Here is a 27,474-nt window from a genome sequence, read left to right on the forward strand (position 1 = left end):
ATAAAACGAAACGATGAAGCATTAAGTTGAACAGCGACTGGATTTTTCCTATAATATGCGCGTAACGAAATTAATTTATTTAGTAGCCTCTTGCGAAAGCACTTTTCATTTCGTGCCGCTGTCGTTAACATTAACATGTTCGTGATACTTGAAAAATGTAACAAGGATAAATCGGGAATACTAATTCCTAAGGATCGCGTGACGCGTTACGACATTTAAATAACAATGTGAACAAAAGCAATTTGTCTCTGTTATCGCAAAGCTCGAAGCATCGAGATTGTCACGAATACGCGAGGTTGGTAGCGAAGGTGTTAATCATTCTCGTGAGAATGTTAATAGGCGAACAATCATCCGGTTAACCGATGTGTCGCGAACGAGGATGTTCCAATGTTGCATGGGAAAATTGACTACCGAATTCGCGCGCGACTTCCCGGGGACTGTATCGAATCTTTTCATTCAAGCGTTCTGCATAAAAATTTCATACACCAATTACGAAAACGCCGTTGCAAGATTGATATAAGTTAATCGAGATAGCTGGAATAGTTACATATTAACAGCTGCAATTTGTACGTTATTTATCGACCTATCTATCTCTTCATTTTCATGCCAAGAATTCGCCGCTTTATATAATTGGTGAAAATATTATTTCACAGACGATAAATTATTAGAAAGTGATTTTAATGCAATTGGAATGATTTTATTAATTTTGCGAGCCTTGGGCTCGTATTAATAGCTAGGAGAGGAATGTTACACTGTGAAGAATCTCGTTCTACAAAGGAACTGCTTAATTAAAACGATATGCAGTGTGTCGCGGTAATGTTCGGTCACCTTTTGCAACAAAATAACTTTCTTTAAACTGGACGAAATAATTTAAATTCTTTAGGGTTTTGGTCTTTGTGGTTTAGGTGATTAAATGACTAGTCTAGTAGGAAATGGCTGAGAAATTGTTTTCAAAGATTGCAATTCGTTGGGATGATAAAAGGATTTAAAAATTATGTTTCTTCAATTTTTTTATTGCATAGAAGAATCTTCTAGACATTGGTTAGTGAAACAATGCCTCCAAAATCTCAAAAAAATACAATTTACTCCATTTTTGAAAAATTACTTTGTTTTAAAGGATCCTCGCATCGATATACAAGTCTATAATTTTATAGAATAATTTACACCATTGTTAACTAAATCTTATTATTTTTATAGAATAGCAGCAGAATAGATAGTTCGATAGACGTTTACTGATTCAAAATAATTACATTCCCATAAAATTTAGCACACTCCTTAAATTAATTAGAATCTGCAGAGAAACATTACAAAAGTAATAATATCGCACAAATTCGCTTTTTAATCTTAATTTGATTAAATGAAATGGTTTAAATCTTTGCACTCGAGTGGTGACTCTATGGCGCCACTGAAAATTATTCTACCATGTCTCGAAATAATTTGTAAATTATCACAGTTATAAGAGTGCAACTGGTGCGCGAATTACGTGATTTAATTTCATATGGATAAAATACGATAGGTTATATAAAATAAAAGTACTGTAGATCAGAGAAATTGTGTTGGAATTTGCGGTAGTAAGGCTTCGAGGGCAAAGGGTTAATTTTATTATTTTGAGGTTGTCGCGTGGTGCTGAATATATTAAAATTATAATTTCACAGTATAGAAATTCTGATCGGTTCGGTTATCCAAGAATATTAAGCCACATTCACACGATTTTGGTATTTTTCACATAAAATGTAAATAGACAATTGTAAAATTACGGATCTTAATTCTCACTTTCATGTGCCATTTTTACAAAAACTAGAATTACGGAGTTCTTTCATAAAACTGCTCTCGGTTCTTGTTAATTTATACACATTTACGATCTCTCGCGTTCTGGAAAATCCGGAATCGCCATAAACGAGTAAATACCCGGATTCGAGTAATTGCCATCGTATCGATTCTCGCCTAACTGTAAACTGTCAGCGTTCGTTGACGTCCACTCTTTTGTTCCACGGCCTTAGATGCAAAGATTCCGAGGCCGGGTTCGCCGCGTGTTCGCACTTTCGTCTGACATTAAGCATTTCGCTCGAAGGTTATTGCTCAATTTGTGGAATCGGGGACAAGACGATCCCGTGCTTAACGTTTACTCGGAGTAGTGAGTACATTTCCTTCTCGGTGATTGACTTTTCCGCAAGATGACTTCGGGTAATGATGGAGTACAATGGGCTAGGTTAATTCGACGTTTCTCTCTCTCTCTCTCTCTCTCTCTCTCTCTCTCTCTCTCTCTCTCTCTCTCCTGTTATTCGGAGAAATTGTCGAAAGTCGAATCTCTCGAACTTCTGCGCCCGTTTGCAATTAAGTGGTACTGCAGATTTTTTTCTTTTTTTAGGTTGACATGATCTGGGAGATTGTTTATAAAATTTGCACAAAGTTCTAATTCAGTTCGGAACTCCAAATATTTACTTTTTTAATTCGAAGGTATCCTGCATGGATCATTCCTAATGCTTTTATAAAGTTTTTGTAATGACTGTGTGAAATATTTATAATATTTATGCGAAAGATCTATTACATGTATACAAGACTTTTGTAACGTTTATATGAAATGTTCAGAATTAGTGCATCACTTAGTCAAATATTCTAAAAATTTTAACGATCATAAAAGATGGAAGTAAATTGTTCAAGATCCTGTCATTTTTTAATATTTTTATTTCACTCTCAATTCAAAGTGAACGGGAACGTTTCACATCTTCATTAAATATAATAAAAATTCAATCTTTTAAGAGGAATATTAATTTTCTTATTGTTTCAAGTATGATATACATATTACGATATACATATTATGATATACATATTATGACATACATATAATTGTCAAAGTAATCGAGTTTGAAGATTACGAAGAAATCTGTGCAAAGTATTGTCAACAAAAAAGTCCAATTAACGAAACAAAGACAAATTTGGCCAGGAAAAGGAAAAACCAGAAATGATTTCACGATATCTCATTAAAATATACTGCCTATCTCGAAGAACATTGTCTGGGCATGTACTTATATCGTAGAAAGCTTGAAATTAAATGCAGATTGCCATTGTTCGTAAATGATACCAGTTAGTTTAAACTGATTTAAGCAAACTCGGCGATTGTTATCTGCCTGGTTCACAGTTACTGCTTTCACCCGGCTTAGGCAAGCAATTAAATTAACCCTTTAAAATGAGCAACCGGTTAAATGGAACTTGTACGGAGCACGGCACTTACTGCGTCCATGGTTTCTAAACTCAGTAAAACGAACAATAGTAATTGAACAATAGTAACTATTAATGACAAAAATTAATAGATTAGAATAGAAATTATTTGAATCGTTTCGATAAGGAATTATTCTGATAAATAGAAGGAATAATAAATTATTCGGATAAATAGATAGAAACGAGAATTATTCGTATAAATAGAGTAACTCATGACGAATAATTTAAATATTAATAATAAATATTAATACCGAATAAAAATTAGTCGATTAAAATATTCGATTAAAAGAAATTCATACGGATAATTATCGTGCATAAATATTTCTTCCAAATGATTCGAATGATGTCCAACTCTGATTGATATACTCTTCCTCGTATACGTCTGAAAACTTTTCCCTCGCTGAAATCGTTGCAGAATTAGCATGCTCCGCCAAGCCTCCTAATCAATCACCGGGGGTATCGCATCGCGACCGTCAACCGATTGAAATCTGTCAGATCGGTTCGATCCTCGCGGCCATGGGAATGAGATCCGTCAAAAAAGTTCGAGCGTCTAATTAACGTGCGCGATCCATTGATGCGTCCAATAATTTCTCTATTCAAAGTGGCGAGTTAGTCCTATAAATCGCCGTTTCTAAATTTAGTCTCGCCACGGTGAAATCGGCCGTTAATCTTCCATTTATTCGTCGCCCGATATACCGTAGCTTTATGTATATACATACACTCCTTTACTATATCAGTCTTGTCCATCGAGCATCTTTCGTTGGTCACGTTGTGTGTCGTTTGCCCACGCCGTGCGCGCGCGCCCGTCCAATGGCGTACCTCCGGGGCCGCCTTATCTTCGCCGGCCGGGACATTTATCGCCGATTTAAACGTGGGCTTGATCATCCAGGCTTCAATTAAACCGGGACCCGTGCACTTGCGATTGTCTTCAATCCCTGCGGCTCTCCCGCGGAAATTGACTCGACCTCTTTCTCCGCGATGCCCGCGCTTTTACTTCCAATTTAATTACCGGCACACAAAAGATTGATACAACTAGACTGCTAGACTGTTCCGCGTGCATTCGCTGCCGCGTGGAAGATCGTTAGTGACCAAGCGAGCTACGAATTTCTGGGGAAATGTAAATCGCAGTCGCATGCTCGCCGAACCGGCCATTGTTCAAGTCGGAATCTTATACGAACAATGGCGCGACTAATTGTTTCGAATCAAATTTTATTCCGGTAAAATTTTGTACGGTTAATGTTTTGAATATAATTTTGTTAGAGTTTCCAATGAATTCTCTAATTCACATTTGTTTTAATAATACACTGAATATATTCTTGGAGTAATATTACATTTGAATAATATATCGAATTTTGTTCGAATAGTGCACCGAATACGTATTTGGAATAACATTACATTCGAATAATGTAGCAAATAAATTCTTAAAATGAAATTTTGTTCGAATAATGTGTCAAGTAAAATTTTCGAATAACATTTTATTCTAGTAATATTTCGAATAAGTTATTGGGATGGAAATTATTATAACAAACTTGATCCATTTAACAATTTGAATACTTACAATCTCAGAAACTGAATAAAATTAAGGTATTTATCCAGTCGCATTAAAACTAATAAATGCAGTTAACATTAATAACATCTATTACTTACTTATACTTGTCAGAGTGTTGAAAGGCTATGTAAACGTGTGAATACTTTTCACATCGACTGTAGTTCCATACAGACCGCAACGAAAATTAGTCGAGCAAAACGTGTATCCACATTTTTACCCGTCTCCATTCTTATTCTCGATTCAACTAATTTTACTTTGGCATCGGTCCAGCCGGAACTTCCCCGCCTTCCTTCCTTTCTTTCTACGATATCGTGCAAAACTCGGCTTCCTTCATCTTTTCAGACACGCGTTTTCAACGTTCTCGTCGGCCCCGAAAAATTTACGTTCTGTTTTCTTCCACGCGGTGGAAGAACTCTTCGATAGCAATATTACAACGCGTGTTGCGAACAGTTTCATGCTATATTTAACACGAGAATGTATACTGTCTTGTTCTGATAAATGTTTACGGGTATATCGCTATTATTATCTCGATCTGATCGGAAGAAACGGTTATTTTGTAAATGGTTTGATAAAGTTGATCCAAAGATGTTTCGTACGATTTTCTTTTGTTAAAGTACGAAAATCGTTGTAAATACTATAGTATGATATACTATAGCATATTATACTATAGCATATGTATTAGTTATCCTTGTGTTATAGTAGAGCAAATTTTTAATTGAAATAGTGTTTTCTTAAGATTTACTTATATAATTATAATAATTATTTGACGTAGTATTTCATGTCTCTAGGTTTTTAAGTATTATTTGAGATTCTATTTCTTACTATTGATGTCGATGGAAGATAGTAAACCTATAGAAAATATACAAACACATATCCTTTTGCAAAATATGCTTTTTCGTATATTTCTCTTAATTAATGAATATTATTATCTTAAATGGAAACACGAAAGTATCAAGCATATCAAGTTGCTTAGTCTTCCAAATTTCATAGAAATAAGGCTCGAGTGAAACATTTATTTCAATGAATTATATCAGGTTCATATTATAAAATATATATTCCAAATATATATTACATATTTATGAAATGAATAACGCATTTCGATTAGCGTTTCATTTAGTACGAAAATAATTAACTATATTAAACGAAACATATGTGACAGAATTAAGAGAAATTTTATTTACAAATATTTGTATTTCTTAATTTTAAATATTTTTACCCAGGTCTACACATAAATGATCACATAATCGTACGCATATTAACATCAAAATTAGACAAATGACTTATTCTTGAATCAACTGCGATTTCCAAATTTTTTTCTATGCTCGGAATATTCTATTTTAACAGTTACATGTTTTATACACAATTAAAAGACAAAATAAAATTACGATACTTGACGATCCAGTTAACCTTAACATTCAACTGCACAATAATTTAAAAAAATAGGCGCTGCATACAACAGAAGACACTCTGTCTTATAAATTTGAATGTTCTAGCATTCACATAATTTTGTAATACAATAAAAATGAGAATACTATAGTATTCACATCCGCGAGCGCGTTAACCCTCTATGAGCCTAATTTCTTTTCTCAGATATCTGCAGACAACTTGTAAGTCATTTACTTTAATATTTCAAGTTAACGGTGCTGCAAACCGTCATCGATATTGTTATTAATTATCTCAGAAAGGTTACGTAATCTAGAGGTATAGACTATCTTGTGAAAAATCTAAAATTATATAGTGAAATGTCGATATATTGCAATGCAACCGGAAAGTTACACGTGCCTATAGAGGGTTAAATATTATCAGCTTTCGAATAATCCAAACAAAAGCTCGCGGATGAATTCCGCAAGATCGTTGCGAGAACAGTGTAAAACGCTTGACTCCGCGTAACCAAGAAAAATCGTATCCATGCCCGAATCATCCCGCCGTGAAAGAAATCATTTGTTCTAATCGGCTCGGCCTATTCGCCTATTCGGCTATTCGGCTTTGTCGGCGGTCTACGCCGCTGACCGACTGGCGTGGAAAGGATTATCAGATAAAGTGATTCGGCGTTTTGGTGTTTCAGACCGTAGTGCCTTACCGGTGCAGTAGCGACAGCGACGAGGAGCCAGTCACGAAGCAGCCCCGACTCAGCCGCAGACACTCGCGTGGTTCTGGAAGGGAATCCCCGGGTCAGTCGGCTCGCTCGACGCGCTCCGAACGCTCGAAACGCTACAGAGCCACGAGATCACGGCACTCGGAGGATCCAGCCGCAGCCAGAGCGGATCTATCCGACACAGACGCGTCTTCCGAGAATCGATCCATCGGCGAAGGATCTTACTTCGAGGTGCGTATTGCTCACAGTGACATAAAACCGATTAAATCCGACTTACTTCCGATTCGACCTGATTAAATCCGATTAAATCCGATTAAATTCGAGCAAACCCGATTAAATCCGATTAACTCCTTAACCGCGAGTCGCGAAACTCGACGATCTTATTTCCAAAATCGTTCGACTGTTATCTAAATAGCGCGTTTAATTTTACCATCGACAGTGCCGGAAGATATTTCCATGAAATTGAAGTGATTCCATTAATAAAACGAGAAAGCTCAAACTCTCGTCCTAGTGAAATTGACTGTGTGTGCCCAATTCGAATGTACTGCAAGTGAAACAAGGAAATTAGTGAAAAATTAGTGTCAAGCTATGTGTTAATATCTCGTTGTTTCTCGTTTCTCAAAAAAGCATTTCCTTTTATAATACTGTTATAAATGCACTTTGAATTAGTTTGTCAAATAACAATTTCCACGAGCATCACATTTTCAAAGTCAGAGAAATATCAACAAATTATAGTGCAATAATTTATTCAATATTTAGTCGATATATCAAGAAATCACGTTTCTCATAGAAAATTGGAATTATATCTTTTGAACAACTCGAAGACGAAGAAATAAGTAATTTAAATCGGAGATGTTTCGTTCGGTCGCGATTCAATTTTCAATAAATATTATTGAACAATACGCGTGTGTTAGCGAGACTCGGCTGTCGCGAGCTAGTCGTTTAAGGAGTTAAATCCGATTAAATCCCATTTATCCTTCTCCTATTCCAAAGTGTGTGGTGGACCGGCGCCGCGTTTCCGAAACGCCTCGGAACAATGGTGTTCTTGTGGAGTCGCGCCATGGCCGAATATTTTTCGGTCGACGTGCGACTGGTTACGAGGACTGCCCGGAACTTTGTTAACGAGGATTTATAGTGCTCGATAGGAATTTGTGGATGGTTTACGCATCCGGTGCTCGGCCTCGGGTTTCTTTGTTTTTGTTGGAGATCTGTCGAGGTGGTCTCCTCTGTGGTCTCTCGTGACGGTAAAATGTGGGATCTGGTGGATCCGCGGTGAGATGGATCGGTATTTATCGTTCGTGCTACGTGGGCGAGGGCGAACGATAGCCCAGGTTCGATGTTCCAACACGACGTTTAGTATTTGTTTTGAATTTACCGAGTGGTTAACGCGCCGCTGCTGACCGCGAGTGCCAAATGGACGTGCTAACAAATGAACCTGTGGCAGAGAAATTCGGCCGATTACGTTGGAAAATTATGCACCCGTGGAAAATACAGTTAAATCATTTTTAATCGAACGAATGAAATTATTGTTCGCGTAGTGCAAAGTGCGATGAGTTTATTCTTTCACCTTTGGTTCGATGATGAACTCGTGAAATTGTAAACAGAACTTTCGAAAAGCTATTTTGAAACTTCAATTTTTAATTCTAATTTTTAGCGGTAGTTTACGCGGTCGGCTTTTAATTATTCCATAAATTGTTCCCTTGATAATTAGACGTTTCATTCAAACTGAATTGTGCTGACAAAGGTGAACATAATTGCTATTAAGAGTGAAAGTCGCTGTTACACTGCATTCGTTTTGAATAAAAATAACGCGGCGAATGGAGTAACGCTGAGTTTTTTTTTTTTAAATAATTTAGTGACGGTGTAAATGTTTTATAAATGTGGTTTTACGAAACGTGCTGTGACAATTCTACTTATGTTTGTTTTATTAAACATAGTGTTGTATATTCGTTTTCATCTAGAAAGTTTATTACAATTTTGAAAATACGATTTAGTTTTCGTAGATGTGCAATCAAGCTGAAACAAATAGCTTTGTTATTTTTAAAAAGTATTTCGATATATAAGGAAATCATAGTATTCGAGAAATAGTACAGTTCTTGAAAAATGTCTCCGCATAAATCTATTGTAATTAAGATAATGATTTTCGAAAATCTTATTAAAAAGTTTTAGAAAACAGTGCAATTGTAAGAAGTTTTCGAGTAAACTTATCATTTCTCTTAATCAAAATATTGTTAACATTACAATTTCTGTCCATTTTAATATTTCGCGTCAGACAATTTCGTTGAATTGAAAGTTTCAAATTTAAATACAATTTTCTCGGAAATCTACAAATCACTATAAAACGTTCACACGAACATATTATCGAAAACCAATTACTATAACGTTTTAAGTCAAATTATCGATAGAATACAGATTTGCATACAAAATAAAAATGATCAAAGTCACTCATACAAAATTGAAATGAGATAAATATATATTTTATTACTTAGTATCTTAAGTAAGTGAAAAATAGTGTAACAGCGTTCTTAAAATTATTTATTAAGTATACTGTTCTTTATTTCACTTATTCATTTCTGTAACAATTCTATAAAATCGATAATAGTTATCCAACGTTGAAAGCGTCGAAAAATTGCAAGTCAATTTATTCTGCCTAATAATTAACGAATATCGAAAAATAAGAAAATGTGCACTTACCGTTAGCAAGTTCGATAGTCTGACGGTCAGTCGATCGCTAAGATTGGACATCTGACAGTGGAAGTTGATCCTTATTGGCTGGCTGCTATTGTTTCATTTTAAGCTGGCAGGAAGTGTCAGGCATACTTGGTGCACGCGCGCTGCGTCCACGTGTGGACGATCGATCCGTCGATCAAAATTCGGAATACTCGATCGCGTTACTCCCGGTTCGTTACTTGATCGGTTTCTTTTCGGAATGGAAACCGTAACGCTGTCCTCCGCCACATCGAAACATAATTCCCCGGAATGCCCAAACTTTTTACCCCTTCCGCTTGAAAGCGTTTAAAATATTTATCGACAGCGTTCGAAATTAATTGGCCAGTTATGCCGCCGGTTAGCTTTACAACAATTTTACGAGCAGTGCGCGTAACAACGGAGATTGTACGACGAAAAGACATAAACGATCGTTTAATATTTATTAATACGTGATATGATAATTATTAATACGTGAATTCATTGTTGTGAACGAACTAGAAGTGTTTTCTAATTACCAACTAATAATTATTATTATTGTCATAAAATCGCCCCATATTTTGCTACACCCCGGTTATTTAATTACAGCAAATGTAATAGTTGTACTTGAGCACATAAAACAAGAATGATATTTTTTATTTGCTTACGAATGCTCCAAATTAATTTGAAGGAATAATTGCTTTATTCATATTAATTATAATTTTAATATTTGTAGTATTATTAAATTTCGATAAATTTTTATCAAATATATTTTATTTGCTACACTGACCTATCTATTGAATATTAAATCTTTATCATTTATCTTTCATTATTTGATCTATGCAATAATACGAATAATTTCTGCAATTATCTATTTCCTTTATCTTATCTCCTACAATATGTCATGCTCGAGATAAATTATTATTTGAATTACTAGCCTTGATAAAGTATATATTTGAAAAATATAGCAAAAATATAAAATTATTTATAAACTTATATAAATTAATAAAAGAATGAGCGTTTAAAATAATTTGATATACTAATGAAAAAAAAACCGAATTATTTTGAAGTGATAAATATATTCTTCGACGGTTCGTTATAAGTTCTCCTGTTTATTTAAAATTCATTCGGTTTTTCTTCATCCTTCCGCGCGATCGATTTTAATGTTTAGGTGTAGGAAAGTCGTGCTCGCGTTAAATTCTTCGTAACTTCACTTTCTCCCGTGCACTTTCTGTTTCATAGTTGAAAAATAGGTTTCGCTGTCAACACATCCTACGATCGACGCCGTTTCTTGCCGGAATTTACGCGAGCGGTTCGCTCACTAAAGTTTTACTTATTAGACAAGCGCGTTGCGATAACTTCGGATTCAGTTTCAATTGGACCATTCGGATATGTAATTCGTTAACATTTACCGCCAAGTGATACGCGCGATTCTGTTATCTTCGTGCCGGTTAGTCATTTCGACGTCGGTAGTCGAAGCTTTTATTGTCAATTTTCTATTCGAACCGTTCTACGCTCTCAAGGCCTGAATTAAAGTAACTGTGCTTGGTTCGCGAACGTGTAATTGGTATTTTTATTAACGCGGAACGATGCATAAAAGTGTAAGTCAAATAGCTGATATCCTGCGATATAATTAGCTACGGACACTAAATGATGCAACCCGTCGATTTTATTTTGCAAAGAAACGGACAGAAAAATGCGGTCAGCTACGAAGTGATAATTCGTTAAATTATAGAGAGTCCTCATTAATCATTACGTACGGCGCGCGATCGTCTCCGTTTTTGTATCGGGCTATGATTTTATTGTTGTAATATACATTAACGAGCTTGACCCAGAAACTGTCGCCTTTTTGCGTTTGTGTGTTAATGTCGGCGCTAATTCCTAATTATTCGCTGTTCCATAGTCGGACAATATCCGTGAAGGAAAATTTTGTTCTAAAGGATAATTGCCGACTCGATATAGCATTGGAGAATAATCACCAACGAACAATTTGTTATACAAGCCAGATCGTAGATTGTCTACATTAAGATAATAGAACATTCGCAGACATAATATAGCTACAGAATTTACGAGATAGTTTCAAGATAATTAACTATTCTTTTAAGATGTTAAATAGTCTTATACTTTTAGATTAGTAATTGCATGTGTATTAAATTTTATATTTTTCACTTCTCGTAATTTTTGTCCCGTTCTCCAGAATCGAAAAATTACAACACAGTATCGGAGTTTGTTATTATGCTAATAATATTTCAAATTTATTCCTCGTATATAATTTGATTAGTATAATGTTTCAAATCAATTTCTCGAATATTATTTTATTCGTATACTATAATTTCACTAGTATAATATTTCGAATAAATTTTTGGAATCAAATTTGACTTCAATAAAATTTGAAATTTATTAAATCAATCAAAATTATGAAAAGAGAACTCCTGACTAATTTATTTACATAATTTCAGTAAATATTTCAAATAAGATTTCGAAATAATGTAAAGAATGAGTAAGGACCCGTTCCTTTACAATTTTGGTTTATTTAATTTTCGAATCAAATTTTATTCGAAACATTTTTCGTGTAAAATATTGTGCGAAGAATTTATTCGAATAAAATTCTGTTTAGTCAAGATTATTGTCGAACTCTGTGCTTGGTATCCGAAAAATCGCCTAACCGTGCGGATGCGAGCACGGGAACGGGTACCTGAATATGGAAAGGGGTCTTTGATCCTTATTAGTAGCCATTGTTTCTTTCCAGGAATAAAAGTGATCGTCCGGACGAGACCCGTCTGCCTCAAATATGTTGCACACTTGCGTAGAGCTTGTGTTTCGGTTCGCCGCCTTAGCGACTTTAGAGAGGGAACTTCAGGTTTTTTGCTTATGCCAGTGGTTCTTGGAATAATCTACACAACGGTGTGTTCGAAAGGATTGACGTCGATAGTTGTGTTGTACATTGTTTGGATACGAGAGATGGAAAGGATTCAGAGAATGCAACTTTAACACGTTCGTCGCCGACAAGTAGACACTAAAACCCCCACATAATTAAAGCATTTTAATTAATTGAAATAAAACTGAAAAGTTCACATTTATCATAGGGGATGACATTAGAACTTTTTCGCATTCGAAAAATCATAGTCGAATTCATTTTGCTCGAATATATTGCAATAAAAATAAATTTTCAAAAATTGGTCAGGAATTAGTATCAAAAACGAACGTGTTAAAGAGTTATTGTTACATCTTTATAATTAGCATTTGACGTGGGACATTTTTTCAAATTTTCGCATTTCTTTTTAATTCTGTTATTAACACAATCATATGATGACAAGTGATTTTTCAAATTTTGGCTTTCCTTTTTAATTTCATTATGAAAGCAATGGTATGGTGACAAGTGATTTTGGAATAACTAAATTGACATTTTTAATTCGAAGAATTCATTTTTCTAAATTAAATTTTTCTATCATTTTAGAGTATCATGAATGCAGTGAATTATATTTATAGTAAATGTACAATTTTATGCAATTATTTCAAAAAAAATACATCTATAATAAAGAATGAGTTTTATTTTAGTTTTGTAATAAAAATTGGACTTATATATAGACTCGTAGTAAAAATTAGACTTTTATGTAAGGAATTTGGAATCGTGCTAAAATAGAAAATTTAAAAGAAATTTATAAAAATAATAAATTTTTGAAAAGCTTCAAAATAGAATGATTGATATATAACTTTATTAAACTAAGATTTTATGGCAGTCATTCAAAAATTTCGAGATTGATATGTGAATTTCCATAAATGCATAAATCATTATGCATATTGTTATATTTTAAACAAATGTTATACAGTAAGAATTAAAGGATCTTAAAAAACCTTAAACGATTTTAGATACACAGTTCTGAAGAATTAATCGATTTTGAATATAAAGGACTTAAAAATTAATTGAATATTTTCTTTTTTTCTTTGAAATCATTTCGCAAAATTTCAAAATATCTACTTAATTCCGCCCACAAGCATAGACTAACTGAAAGTGGATATTATAAACATTCCATCGTCGATTCAACATCAAGCGCTGTCGGTTTCATGTATTTGCGATTCAGTTGATCATTTTTTGCCACGCTCTCATCCTCGATTCGCTGTCATAAATTTATATCCATCCGCGAAAATAACAGTATCTCACCTCTCACTTTTCTGCAATCCGCTGGCTTTTGTAAATTGAAGACTCATGTTTCTATTCTCCCCGTTAATGTATAGTTTTTCTTGGTTATCCGACCATGATAGACTTCAGATCTTGGCAATCTTTGTACGTTCTCCTCGTGTACTATAATTCAAGGCTCCCTTTGAAATCCGATAAATATCGTACGGAGAAATCGCTCGAGGATTTATAATGAAAAGTCTTTGACGCTTGGACTTGCACTTTTAATAATAAACTTGCAACAAGGTAGAATAAATCCTATCTCAGTGTCGATATTTATCATAGCTAAACTAAACTGTGGATTCGATGCATTTATGGCAAAAATGATACAGCTGAATTTTAACATTATGAAGACATAATTTAATAAAAGTGTTACAATATTTTGACCAAAGCTATTAAATGAAACAATTTATTTTTATTTAATTTCCGCTTCTTATAGTAGTCTTGGCAAGTTCTTATTTTACATAAAGGTGTCACAGATATTTAAATAAAAACTTGATGAAATATATTCGTAAATTTTTATATTAGAAATAATAGAAAATAGAAATATAATATTATGCGCATAGATTTACAGATTTACAAAATTTTAATGAATTTGCGCTGTTTGCAAAAAATAGATATTAAATAGCATGCTGTTCTTTTCTGTGATAATTGTGGCAAATTAAAAATAATACATTAACATTGCTAGATTCTATCAGCCTTTTCTCATTTGGATTGCAATTAGTCAATTCTGCAATAAATGCATAAAAATCTTCTGCACGAAATAATTAAAAAATAATAATAATTTATTAATGACTTTAATGAATTAAAACTAATACAGGCTCTTTGAGAATGATTTCCAACACAGAAATTCACAAATATAGGTCCTCGCTGAGATCTCGTTCAAATATCGCTACAAACGTGAAAATTACGTGTCCATAATTATTCACGCTATCAACATTGCAGTCCAGCCTTCTGTCAGAAGCGCCCGTTGATCGCCGACATCGAGTAGACACCAGTGTATAGCACGCTGATCTTGAAAATCGTCCAGCGTGTTTATTCGTCACACGTGTGTTAACCGCGCGAATGATCTATCGTTCGCGGGCAATGACAATATTATTACGGCGCGTCGAGCGGAATACTCAAACGGTGTTCCTTTCGTTCCGTCTCTTTGTTGCTCTGTGAAATTGATTTACGGTCATGCCAGTTTAATTCGTCGTTTCTGGAAATCCACGTTTCAATTAGCCTTGGCAGCAGCAACATTTAACAGTGATATATGTAAACGCCCGTCGTATTAGAGCCGAGATTTACTTCGGCTCCTCGGACACAGATAGCCGGACTGATAACGGGTTCATGTATTGTATACGCGCGTGTTTCTCGATCTTTCAACAACCAGATTTAATCCGTATTTTAAACCGACTTAATTCGTTCCATTTTAATTAATCCTCTTTCACCGGCCACGGACTTATTTCATACACGAACGAGCTTTTAAGTAGCACCTGCAGTCACAAAGATATATATCGGCTGCACGGCCATGGTTGTTGTCGAAATTAATCGTTCTCGATTTGTACTTCTTTGTTGCTGGAACGTTCGTTGAATTTCCTGTCGACTTTTTAATCACGGGCACCATTGTAGAATCAATTATGGTTGAAAAGTTGCTACGCTCGGGTCCACCGCGATTTTCATTAATTATTTATGTCGCGTTTGCGATAGGAAGGTTAAATCTCTAGAGCAAGCATTTTGTTTGCTTGTTTAACAATTTCTCGCATTTTTGGAATGATTTGTTTATTAATTCGTTGATGTTTTGCGCAATAATCGCCTTTGAACTATGAAGATGTTAAATGGTGCATAAAACGTACAAATATTTTCTTGTCGCGTTGATGATTTCAAAGCGTCACCGCAGTGTTAGAAATAAGAAGATCGTCTGAGAAGAAATCAATTTTCTTAATAAAATAATGCCATAGAAATTAATAACTAGATCTGAACATGATTCATTATTTTAATAACTTCTTAAAAATTGAATTGAAAGGATAAATTCATTTTGTCAAAATTAATAACTAAACTGCTGGTCAACATGCAAAATAGGAATTCTTTTCAGTAATTACAAAATGCAGGTGCTATCTTGATATTTATTTCTTGATAACTTTAACCCTTTGAAGTGGAAGCTATTTTAATTGGAAATCCAAAATATTTGTTCAGATTTGCATTTTTCAGTGTTACCATTTTATATAACTTGGAGCATTTCGTGCATTATGGAATTTTATTCGGCGACTCGTGCAACAGTTAACAGCTCTTAACAATTTTCTAAATATAAATAAATTTCATAAAAATTATTTTGATACGTGGCGTGATCATTTTTAGCGATGCCTTCGAGTTGCTATTCGAGCGCAAAGAGTTAACAAGGTGATTTCAATATAGTCTTTTTAAAATGATTCAACTGCCTTTGCTGTCATTTGACTTACTCATTATACAATTCAATTATTCACAGTTCAATTATTTTCGTAAAAATGATCGCGAAGGACAATACAAACGTAGACCTACAAACTTAGCGAATCGTAAAATATTAAGAGTGTTAGAAAATTTCAAGAGTGTTAGAAAAATTTCAAGAATGTTAGAAAAATTTCAAGAGTGTTAGAAAAATTTCAAGACGACAGCGTACAATTGAAAACCCATTCAACCAGTCCGTTGAATTTAACACTAGAAAGACGGGAACTTGAAGACGGAAAAATGACTGCTTTTCGGCAATATAGGTATAACACACATATATAAACCGGAAATGAAGGAGAGGAGGGGGGCAACAACAATGATTAATAAACGAATTTATATGTTGTAGAAAAAGTCACAAAATTATAAGAAGCTGTGTCATTATTTACATAATTATTTTTCTAATTGAAATTGAAAAGCAGTCAAAATGACTTGCTTAGGCAATCTAGTGTTAACAATTTAACAAGAATTTACGGCGCTCAGCAAGCTTTCCTGTATCTAGCGAATTTGCATTCGCCGCGAGCGCATGAAAGATCACCGGGGAGCACGTATTTACCTAATCTCGGTATGAGCAGCCAACGTGCTATTAATATACTTTAATTGATGGTCTCGCGAGACCAGCTGCCGGGATAAACTGTAATTTGTTGAATAAATAAGAAAATGGAAAGTCGGTGGAAGATGAGGCGGAATACAGATTACGGTTTAGTTTCACCGGTTAGTGCGAACGGCCACGAAATTCCGTAAAAAACGGCCGGGGGACAAGAAAGCGACGACGTCGAAGGCGAAAGAAGAAGATATTATTGGCGAGTTACTACGGAGGCGGCGATAATAACGTTGTGTGTAAATCGGCGACATTGTGAACCCGGGCACACGCACGCCCTTATCCCGCCATCGAGTTTCACCTTTGCGCGAAGAAAATCGATTGTACGGTCGTCGTTTCGAAGTCGTTATCGGAGCCGCGCGAGTGTCGAGAGCAGCGACGCGAATGGCACGAAGAAACGGTACTCCCTCGCGTTCCTTTTTCTCGTCCTTTTTATCGGGTGGGAAGCTCGAAAAATCTTTCCTCGCCGACGCGCGCGGCGCGCTCCGTTGCTCTGCTCGAGCGGAATGAGAACTCGCCTCGGAGAAAGTACGCGCGCCGCCGCGAGGCCTTTTACCTTCGCAAATATTCATCGGGCGAAATAAAATAAAAATTCAAATTGACGCGTAATTACACGTACGCGATGCCGCGGAACGTGCCCGTGCGTTTTTCCCCGTTCGACGATGAATCCCTCACCGCGTTCTACGCGAGGCAGAGGCGAGAGATCTTTTTACGAGCATCTTTTTCCCGCGCCGCGGTGAACCAGTTCCGCGCCCGCGAGACGGAAAGTTGTTCCTACGATATTTTACGCGAAATAAAAACTTTCTTTATAAATTGCAACGGGCAGGAGCGAGGCTGAAATTTCGTTTTTTAATTAATAATTAGGGTGGATGGCCCAATTTTCGTGCCCCCGATGTAGAATGTAGAGAAAAAGGAAAGTGTTATGAAAAATGTAATAGCTTTCCATGGGTTTCACGTCTTAATTGGTCAGTGTAATAACGAAAATAGATTATTGTAATATAATAAATTTTATAATTTAATTACATATATAATTATATGAATTATTTATAATATAATTATATATATATATAAAATTAAATTATGACATTTGTTATAATATAATAAATGTTATATATAACACTTTGCTTTTTCTATACGTTTTTAATTCGAAATTAAGAAAATTGAGACATCTATCTTAGTTGTTAATAATATATAAATAATCTTAAATCTTTATAAGTTCTCTGCAATTTCTTTATATTTTACCGACCTATTTTTATTATGAATGCATCAAACCAGAAATCTAGTTATTACGTTTCATGTGAAATATAGATGTTATGTTCGCAAATATTTGTATGGATGAAACTACTATGGTTTGTTTGTTCTACTGATTTCCATATAGAGGTAACATTGTCATGGATGGGGCGCATTTATTTAGGACAAGATAAGATGAAACCAAACAATCTATCTAATTCCAGTTTAAACACCGGTTCTTTTAGTATATGAATACGAATTGCTAAAGAGTTTCTTCCTCGATCACTTGCTTTATTTTTAATTTTTTTTTTAAAGTGAAGTCCTGTCTTCAATTTTCTTATTCATTGTGTGCACACATAACATTATATACTAATCTTAAATTACATAAATGTTCTTTATACTTTGAAAAAAAAACGGGAAAAAGTAAAATAAAATTTCTTAATTTAAAAATTAATGACATAATAAGTGAACAAGTTTAGGAAACATTTTATGCCGCTTATTTAGTTTATGCTATTTACTACAGATCTATAATGTTCTACATATCCTTTTCATAAACTTGGCAAAAATGTTTTAACTGGTTTTGTTTAAACCAGTTAGCAAGGTAACTGGTTTAATTAGTATGATGGAAAAACTATCTAATGCTGTACGTTAGCATTGAAGAAATACCTGAGCTATATTAATTTCAAGTATAAAACATAATTATCTGCCATAGTTACATGTCAACTTGCAGCGGTTTCGAATTAGGTTTGATTAGATACACATGCTTTATTATAGAAAGATTCACAACTGTTGAGATAATGGTAATGTCCCGACCATGATAGTTTTCTGTTTTATGATTTACTAGATTTTAGATGGTCTATTTAGTTTAATAAATAAACTTCTTTATTAATGTTTCTAATTGATAGTACAACTAACTACATATACATGTAATACGGTTTGTTTCACAATTAATATAGTTATTGTCATACTTATAATTGGACTCTATATTGCAAAATAAATTCATGAAAAATAAATATTGTCATCAACAATTCCAACAAATGTGAATTAAATAGAATAATATAATCAACTTATATATAATCAACTTATCATAATTTTTCCGAGTTCAAAATAATACAAAAGGGTTCTCAAAATCTCCTATAACGCTTTCATTATTATAAATATGACTCTACCATTTTTATTATAAAAATCCATAAAATCCATAGTCTACTAATAATTGTACTCGTAGACGTCTCTCAGAATCTCGCCTTCAATAAACCTGCGAACAACAATAGAATTAAAACGATCGAGATTCCCGATAACGATCTAAGATAACTTCCGGCAAACGCGTCTATCAACCGGTTTTTCCGTGATCGCTCATAATTTTCCTGCGAAACATATCTAATAATCGCAGCAGTTCCAGCGGGCACAGAACTTCTATATAATACTTGTTATCCGAGATTGTTAAGGATGCCAATCCGCGTATCACTCCCAGACCAGTCGAAAGCGCAGAAAAATAGCATCGGCCACAGCTGATGGGATTCCTTGGCCAATCCTAGACATTATTTACCCCGGCGAACATTATTCTGTCCGTCGATACTCGAACGGCATCGATCCAGAGTTTTGCGTGAGCGGTCCAGTTAGCGGGTCGATCGATAATTAACTTCTTATCGCGGTAAATTATCGCGATGATCGGCCGGACGGCCGCCAGGTAGTCGCGATTGAGAGATGCGGACGCTCGGTTCTCCCGTGTCCGGCGATGTTTTGCCTCGGTATCGGCCGGGTCTGATACGATCCGCTAAAAATACTATTCGATACACCGATCGATCTTCCGCTAGCCGGTAAATCGGTTTCAATTAATAAATCTGGTTGGCTGTATCGCGCGGTTGACGTTTCAATTCCGATCGTCCCCGGCGGTTCTAGGAAAATGAGAATTTGTCGAAAGATCGGTAATTTGATAATTATTAACCTTTCGAATGAAAAAATATTTGAACTCTGATAACTTTTGATATCTCTGCTGTGTTCCGGTGGTAAACGAAAAGGTGGTGGTGACATTGGTGTTATCATAGGTGTTAACTTGACGGTGTTTCTCGTGCGTTACAGGATGAATTATGCCAGCTGTGCGCGATAGACAGCAGGTCCGACGACGTGGACAATTATCGGGGACCTATTGAACAACTCTCGTCCAGTTTGGGCGATCAAGGCGAGGAAGGTGATATCGAGGAAGACGCCGTCAGCGAGGACGAGGAGGAGGACGACATGCCACCAACACCCGACACCGTGCCGATGACAAATTCGACGGCAATCGAGGATAGTTGCGATCGAATCGACGGCAATCCCAGATCCGTGGAGCAATCGAACGGCAGCCTGGCCGGCAACGAACCAGTGAAACGTCGTAGAAAGACTGAGGAGATCGCCTCTTTCAACACGTAAGCCATCTTATCGGAATCCTTATCTCGAGGGCGTATGTGTATATCGCGTTTGACGCACCAAAGAACAAATAATTTCTTGCCAGTTCCAAATTTTTCTTCCGCTTAGGTAGACTGTATCTCACCTGTTCGACAAGTAGGTACTTTTTTTTACTTTCTCTGTGCAAATTATCTAGAATCGGTGGCGTTATTTCTGATAAATGGAGGTTTTGCGGAGGTATTTCTTCGTTTCGAGTTCGATTGTTAGATTAAAGAATTCGATTGTTGGATTAAAGAGTTCGATTGTTACATTAAAGAATTTGGTTGTTACATTAAAGAGTTTGGTTGTTACATTAAAGAGTTCGGTTGTTACATTAAAGAGTTTGGTTATTAAATTAAATAGTGCGATTGTTAAAGTAAACTTTAAAACTCGATGTTTCTTCATCAGTTTGATCGTTTGGTTTGTCTAGATATTTTTCAAAGTATGCAGGTGGTAAATATTTTACTGGAATTAGACTGTGGATCTTTGTAGATCGTTGTTGCATCAATTGCAAGAAACAAAAATTCAATATTTTCGTGTTTTTTATTTTTGAGTTACCGGTATTATGCGTATTATTTTACAAATTAAAATTAATTTCCTGAGGAGTTTTCTTATAGAAATCGAGTTCTCAAACAATATATGTCTAAACAGAGAACAAAGGTCGAGACAGTATAGTTATCTACCATAAAAAAAAATGACATGGCATTCTGAAGTTCAAATATTTTTTACTTCAAAAGATTAATTATTACTAGATTTCTACATATTTAAAAATTATATTATATTAAACATAGAATAACAGTACGCTTTCCGTGCACTTTTCCTTGCATCATATTCTAATGAAACAGAATTTTTATTTCTTGTTTATTTTTATTTACTTTCGTTCCTGGATTTTGTTAACAGAAGAGACAAATTTTCTATAAATATTCGCCAGCAAACCGACTGGTTTTCACAATGCTACGAGTTAATGATTTCGTTCGCGAGAAACGAGTTCAGTGACTTTTGTAAACACTTTTGATCGGTCCGCCGCTTCGAACACATTTTTGCCATAAATGCATATAATCCGCGGCGTAGTTATCAGTTTATACTTCTCGACATGTAAAAGTAATGGAATTATACAATCGAGAGATTTCTCTTCGAAGGATCGGAGGATCCCGGGTTATGGCACGGTGGTGTAATATGGCAAACCTGGATACGTCTTTTTTATCGCATATACACGAGGCATAATAATTAGTTTTCTTTTTACGAATACATTTCTGACAGCTATTTTCGTACGTCTTCCTGCGGAACTGTTTCTTTCCGTCATTCAATCACGTTTATGCTTTCACGAGAGATGCTGCTGCATTCGCGTGCTACCTCATTTATACTTTTATTGTAACACTTTCTGTGACCGGGCCTTTTCGTGTCACTTTCTTTCCACTCCCGCAGCTGACCGCACAATAAAGCCATGAAACAGAGTTTCCAAAAATTTTCCAACCTTGTTTTCAAGGGTTTCTAGGTTTCAAGGGATTTCTAATTGAAATCTGACCAATTAAAGTCGATGATTAAGATTTTGAGTTGAAATTAAAACTGAATTGTACTGGTTGAGGTTAATTTAGGTTCATGAGGTTTAATTAAATTGAGAGTTTTCACTTTAAACGTTTAAACATTTCAGTGGCATTTAATTATTCTGTGCAATAGCGACGACAACGCATGAATTTAAATGTTATGAAAACAAATACTTTATTATCTTTAATTGGTAATTGATACTTGATACAACGTACTGAGTTAGTCATTCGAATGCGTTCGGATTATCACGTTACAAATTAGTTTTGCTTATCAGACACAATATTAGAAAGTTGTATTTCCATAATCCTGCGACCGAGAAATATGTTGTCGCGAAAGAAGAGGGAATACGAATATGTTTCCTCTGTTCGTTTTCTCTCTGAAATCAGCTAATTACTGTTCATTGCAGTTTCGTTTCAAATCAGAGTCCAGTTAAATCAATTAGAATTCTCGTAATTATGTGCACACGCGAAGTGTTGGGTTTCAAACAGGTTCGAACTTGTCGAAATTGATATTATTCCTGAAATGTCTTCGTGGAATAGTTGTTCACTTTCTACCAAGCATGATTTTACTAGAACGCCGCTATAGAAAATTCTTGCGCAGGTCGCGTTATTTTGATAACAATAGCAACGTTGATTTTATTTATAAAAAAGTTTGATATATTCGAACAACAGCGTATTACTAAGATAAATAGAATCTGTTAATATTAGAATAATATTAGGTTACGTTAACACTTCAGCGACAGATTGTTTCATAAATATTTACGTTATCATAAGAAAATATAATCTATTGACATTTTTATAATTCCATAACATTACCGTCAAACAATATTTATTTTACTTTGATTTTATTCGTCGCGAAAGATATCTAATATATTTAAAAAAATTATATAACACGGGAGCTTACAGAGATAAGATACATAGATAACAAATTATTGGTTGCCTTGGTAAAAAGCTGATTTATAGGCTATCGTTCGGTAAAATGTTAAAAGCAAAAATTCACTAAAAGAAAAATTTATCGATCTCCACGAGGTTTAGACCATTTTGATGACTAATAATTATCGATGAAATCAATTTTAAAACACTTTATTTCACAACGATAAAAATTCAAAGAAGTACAGGATCTTGAGGTTTGATTGTTTAAAGTCAGAGTTGAGATTGTTCCCCCGGAATTGTTGGTTTGGAATTGTTTCTTTGTAATTTCTTTGTTGGAATTGTTTCTTTGGAATTGTTTTTTTCGGAATTATTCCTTCAAAATTGTTCATTCAGAATTGATTCTTGAGAATTGATTCTTGAGAATTGATTCTTGAGAATTGATTCTTGAGAATTGATTCTTGAGAATTGATTCTTGAGATTTGCTTCTTGAGATTTGTTTCTTAAGATTTGTTCCTTTAGAATTGTATCTTGAGAATTGTTCCTTTAGAATTGTTTCTTCGGAATTGTTCCTTTAGAATTGTTTCTTCGGAATTCTTCCTTTGGAATCGTTTCTTCGTAATTGTTCTTTTGGAATCGTTTCTTCGTAATTGTTCTTTTGGAATTGTTTCTTCGGAATTGTTCCTTTACAATCGTTCTTTCAAAATTATTCCTCCGGAATTGTTTCATTAGAACTATTTTTTGGAATTGTTTCTTTGGAATTGTTTCTTCGGAATTGCTTCTTGAGAATTGTTTCTTGATAATTGTTTCTTTGGAATTGTTTCTTCGGAATTGTTCCTTTACAATCGTTCTTTCAAAATTATTCCTCCGGAATTGTTTCCTTGGAACTATTTGTTTGGAATTGTTTCCTCGAAACTTTTTCTCCAGAATAGTTCCATCATTTCCGTTCAATTGAGCGATTCGGTTCAAAGCGCCGCGGCGGCCGCGCAAACGTCCGGCTTTCTGCCCGCATTTGATGCATGTGCTGTCCGGATCAGTTCCTGGAACTGGATTTATGGAACGTCCGACGTCTAGATCCTCGTCGAAATCTTGATATCCAAACATGTTTTCATAACCTACTCAGACCAGCTGCTTCTCCATCGTTCACTCGCACTCTCCGAACATGTACCTGCCTAGATACGTGTCCTGATCTGATATGATTCCGGTCTGCAGACGCTAAAAGCGGTCAGGCAAAGGCTTCAGCATCGGTTGAAGTTAACCCATTTACTTAAAGAGAAAATTCTAGATGAGGCGCCTTTCTTATCTTTCGCCGCATCCTTCTTTGCGAACCGTGGAGTGCTGTAATTTGTCACTTATCTATATTACCAAATAGTGTTTCAATGATGTCTAGATGTTTGGAAACTGGTTTAAATGGAACTTCGGGGAAACAAAATTATGTTTTCAATCGTACATTACTTTCGTAGATTGCTTAATTTTAATATACAACTCCGGTCAGGGTAGAGAAAATTCTGGTTTCTAACATGTGGCTTTCCTGAGGTGGATATTACCTCTTGGTTGATTAAATTGTCAACACTTTTAATTTTTATTCATTTCTTAACGACAGTCGATACCGTCGATGATAGTTTCTTCCATGTTTATCACTAGACCGAGGAATTTATGCATTTTCGACAAGAATAATTAGGTCAAATACGAAACTGTGAAGTTATTAGAAGAATTTGAAGATATCGTTATGCCATGTGTAACTTATTAAAATAACTATAAGAAGGAACACATTTTTATCAGGCTCACGTTTCTTATGATTAACTTAGTCAATGTTTATTTCGCATGAAAGTCTGCAGATTGTTTATAACAAGTTCATTCAGTACTGTGAAGTACGCTATCGATGTTTATGGGAAACAAAAATTTTAATTAGAACGCTTAGGGTTTATAAATACTTCAAATGTTTCTATTATTTTATGGTCAATCTATTCATTTTTGTCATAAATGCACAAGCTTCGCAATGTGATTAATAATTATTGCATCACCATTTTTAAAGTATCTTAAAACTGGCGATAAAAGAATTAGTCGGCCCAATTAGTTGAAAATAACAAAAAAGATAATAAATGAATGAAGTAAAAATATTTAATTTGGAACTAATTTGGAACTGGTTTTGGATTTCTATTTTAGAGACAGTTTAATTGTTTCTGCTGTCGAACAATAATTACAACATTTACTATTACATATAAATAATATCAATATATTAGAATATATTTTATTATAATATGTTACAACATTATATGTTGTAGTTTAAGATTGTTGATAACTGTGTCGAAAATGGTACGGAAAATTGGTTAACTCTTTCGCTTTTAGCGTCATCGGTGATCGATGACAAATTTTTCGTTAATTTTTCGCATAGTAATTATTTAAGATTTGAAAAACGTATACACGAAAACCACGCGCGTTTCTGGCGCGTGCTTCCGTTCGATGACGACGCATCGTCGGATCGAGCTGCGGAAGCGAAAGGGTTAATGTCGACACGCGAATATGGAGCATCGCTGACCGCGTTACCTTTGATCAGATCCGACAGGAAGTCGAAGAACTGCGCGACCTTCTACTTCCGTCACTTGGACACCGACTCCGAGCAGAACGAGGAGCCCGCGATCGTCGCGGAGGACTCGTCCGAGGAGGAGTGGACGTACACGGCGTCCGCCGCCGCCGGCGACGTCTCGGAGCAGCGTGAAACGAATGTCCTGGTGCGTCTGGACTTCGGCGAGACAACGCCGGGTTGCCCAGGACGCGGCGAGGACAACGCGAAAACGACCGTGAAGCCTGTGAAAGAGGTCGCGATGGAGTGCGTCGACGAGACGTCAAACGAAACCGACGCGTCCTCGCAGCGCGGAAAGGACAGCGACGACGAGACGCGAAACGACAAGACGAGCATCCAGAGGCTCATCAAGGAGGTCGAGAAATTGGTCGGGGACGAGAGACGGGCCGGTGTTAACAAGACGTTTCCCCCGCTGATCCTCGACGACAAGGGTATTGCGTCGAACAATCATCGCGCGAAGTACGCTCGCATCAAGGAGTGGCTGAAGCTGAACTCGATCCGCGGCCACGAAGGACGGCTGTCCTCCACCTTGCAGGTAAGTCGCTTTTAATTGCTACACCTGCGCGAGGACTCGGAACGCCCGGAATTCTAACGGGCTGGATAGTTACGGGCACAAGTTCTACGTTGTTCGAATAACCTTTTACGTGCACTATTATTCGAACGAATAAATGTTTGAATAAAATTAGTCGCTATTTGATATAAATTATTCGCGAATCATTTATTTGCAGATAGGCCATTCTGTTGGATTTATATTAATTTTGTTGAAACAATGATGGAGCATTTAACTAATGGAAAGTAATATTTTTTAACAGACGTACTATACATTGCTAATATTGTGATCAATGATTAATTCATATTCAATATCTTCTCCATTTAAAACTGCATTCTCTCTACACGGTCTTGCAAACAATAATCGCCAATTAACACTTCTATCAAGTTTCCAATTCTCTATAAAATAATCTCTCCATCTCTTTCGCATACACACACGTTGGTGTTTTATTGATAATTACGTGTATAATCCTCAACACATTCACGGGTATTTCATTCGCGAATAAAATGTTATATGTCTCGGCGAACGAAGATAATTGTTTTACAAGCCATTATTCGTTGATCGCAGAAACACAGAAAATTGAATTATTTCAAAACGCGTTGGATATTTGTCCTTCATTTTATTATTATTTGCTGTACCAATGTTGTGAATTATGATCTACTTATCCGTCTGAAATAACATAACTATCTCTCGGACAATTTTTTTTTCGTTGATGTTGCAATTATGAGAACGATCAAGGGTGACAGAGTTTGATGGGACACCCTGTATAATGTCGATGTGAAAAGTAATTGTTCATTCCACTGTATTTAGCATTACATTAATCATTATCCATGTCTGAGTTTTTATTTGAACGCAACTATTTAGAAATTTGATTTTTATTTATTATTAATTTTCATTTTAATGTGTTCGGATTACCGAATAACAAAGTTGAATTTCCATATTTGAAATTACCATGTAATAATATCAAAACGTTGCGACGAATATGTTATTGCAAAATCTCAATTGCAATTCTCATGTACACATTTTTCTAATATTCGAAAATTAGATTGTCATTGAAATGAATTATGTTAAAGTACAAATTAACTAAACGAAAAATTTGTCTTTACAAGTCTTGACGCACATTAATTATCAATAATGATTAAAATAGTGATAAGGGATTGATCGTTTCTCTTAACGATGTAATATATTCTAAAATATTTTACTTCACAATAATAAAAATGAAAGAACAATAGAGCGTATATTTGTTGCGGTATCTCTACTCTAATATAACAACTATAAAGAGTTTTTCGTTAAAAATGCCACAAATAATTTTAATGGAAGACAAATAGCTTAAATAAAAGACATATTATCTAATCGAAAGACAAATAATTTATATGGATGATAAAGAAACGAAAGATAAATAATTAATATGAAAAACAAATATTTAAAGATATTATAAAATATTCCAATATTAAAAGAAACAGAAATTTGTTTTTAGTAAAAC

At 35.1% G+C, this 27,474-nt stretch overlaps 1 protein-coding gene across 1 annotated transcript in view; it reads left to right on the top strand.

Annotated features, from left to right (window-relative positions):
* Positions 1 to 2,174: 2,174 nt before the first annotated feature.
* Positions 2,175 to 27,474, top strand: part of LOC144477162 (klarsicht protein-like) — a 126,081-nt gene continuing 100,781 nt past the window's right edge. The window contains exons 1-4 of the mRNA XM_078194650.1: positions 2,175 to 2,195; positions 6,834 to 7,094; positions 20,099 to 20,424; positions 25,415 to 25,976. Coding sequence (XP_078050776.1) covers positions 2,175 to 2,195; positions 6,834 to 7,094; positions 20,099 to 20,424; positions 25,415 to 25,976 — 1,170 coding nt within the window. The remainder of the gene's footprint in view (positions 2,196 to 6,833; positions 7,095 to 20,098; positions 20,425 to 25,414; positions 25,977 to 27,474) is intronic.

The sequence above is a fragment of the Augochlora pura genome, chromosome 11 (genome assembly GCF_028453695.1).
Source record: "Augochlora pura isolate Apur16 chromosome 11, APUR_v2.2.1, whole genome shotgun sequence".
NCBI lineage: Eukaryota > Metazoa > Arthropoda > Insecta > Hymenoptera > Halictidae > Augochlora > Augochlora pura.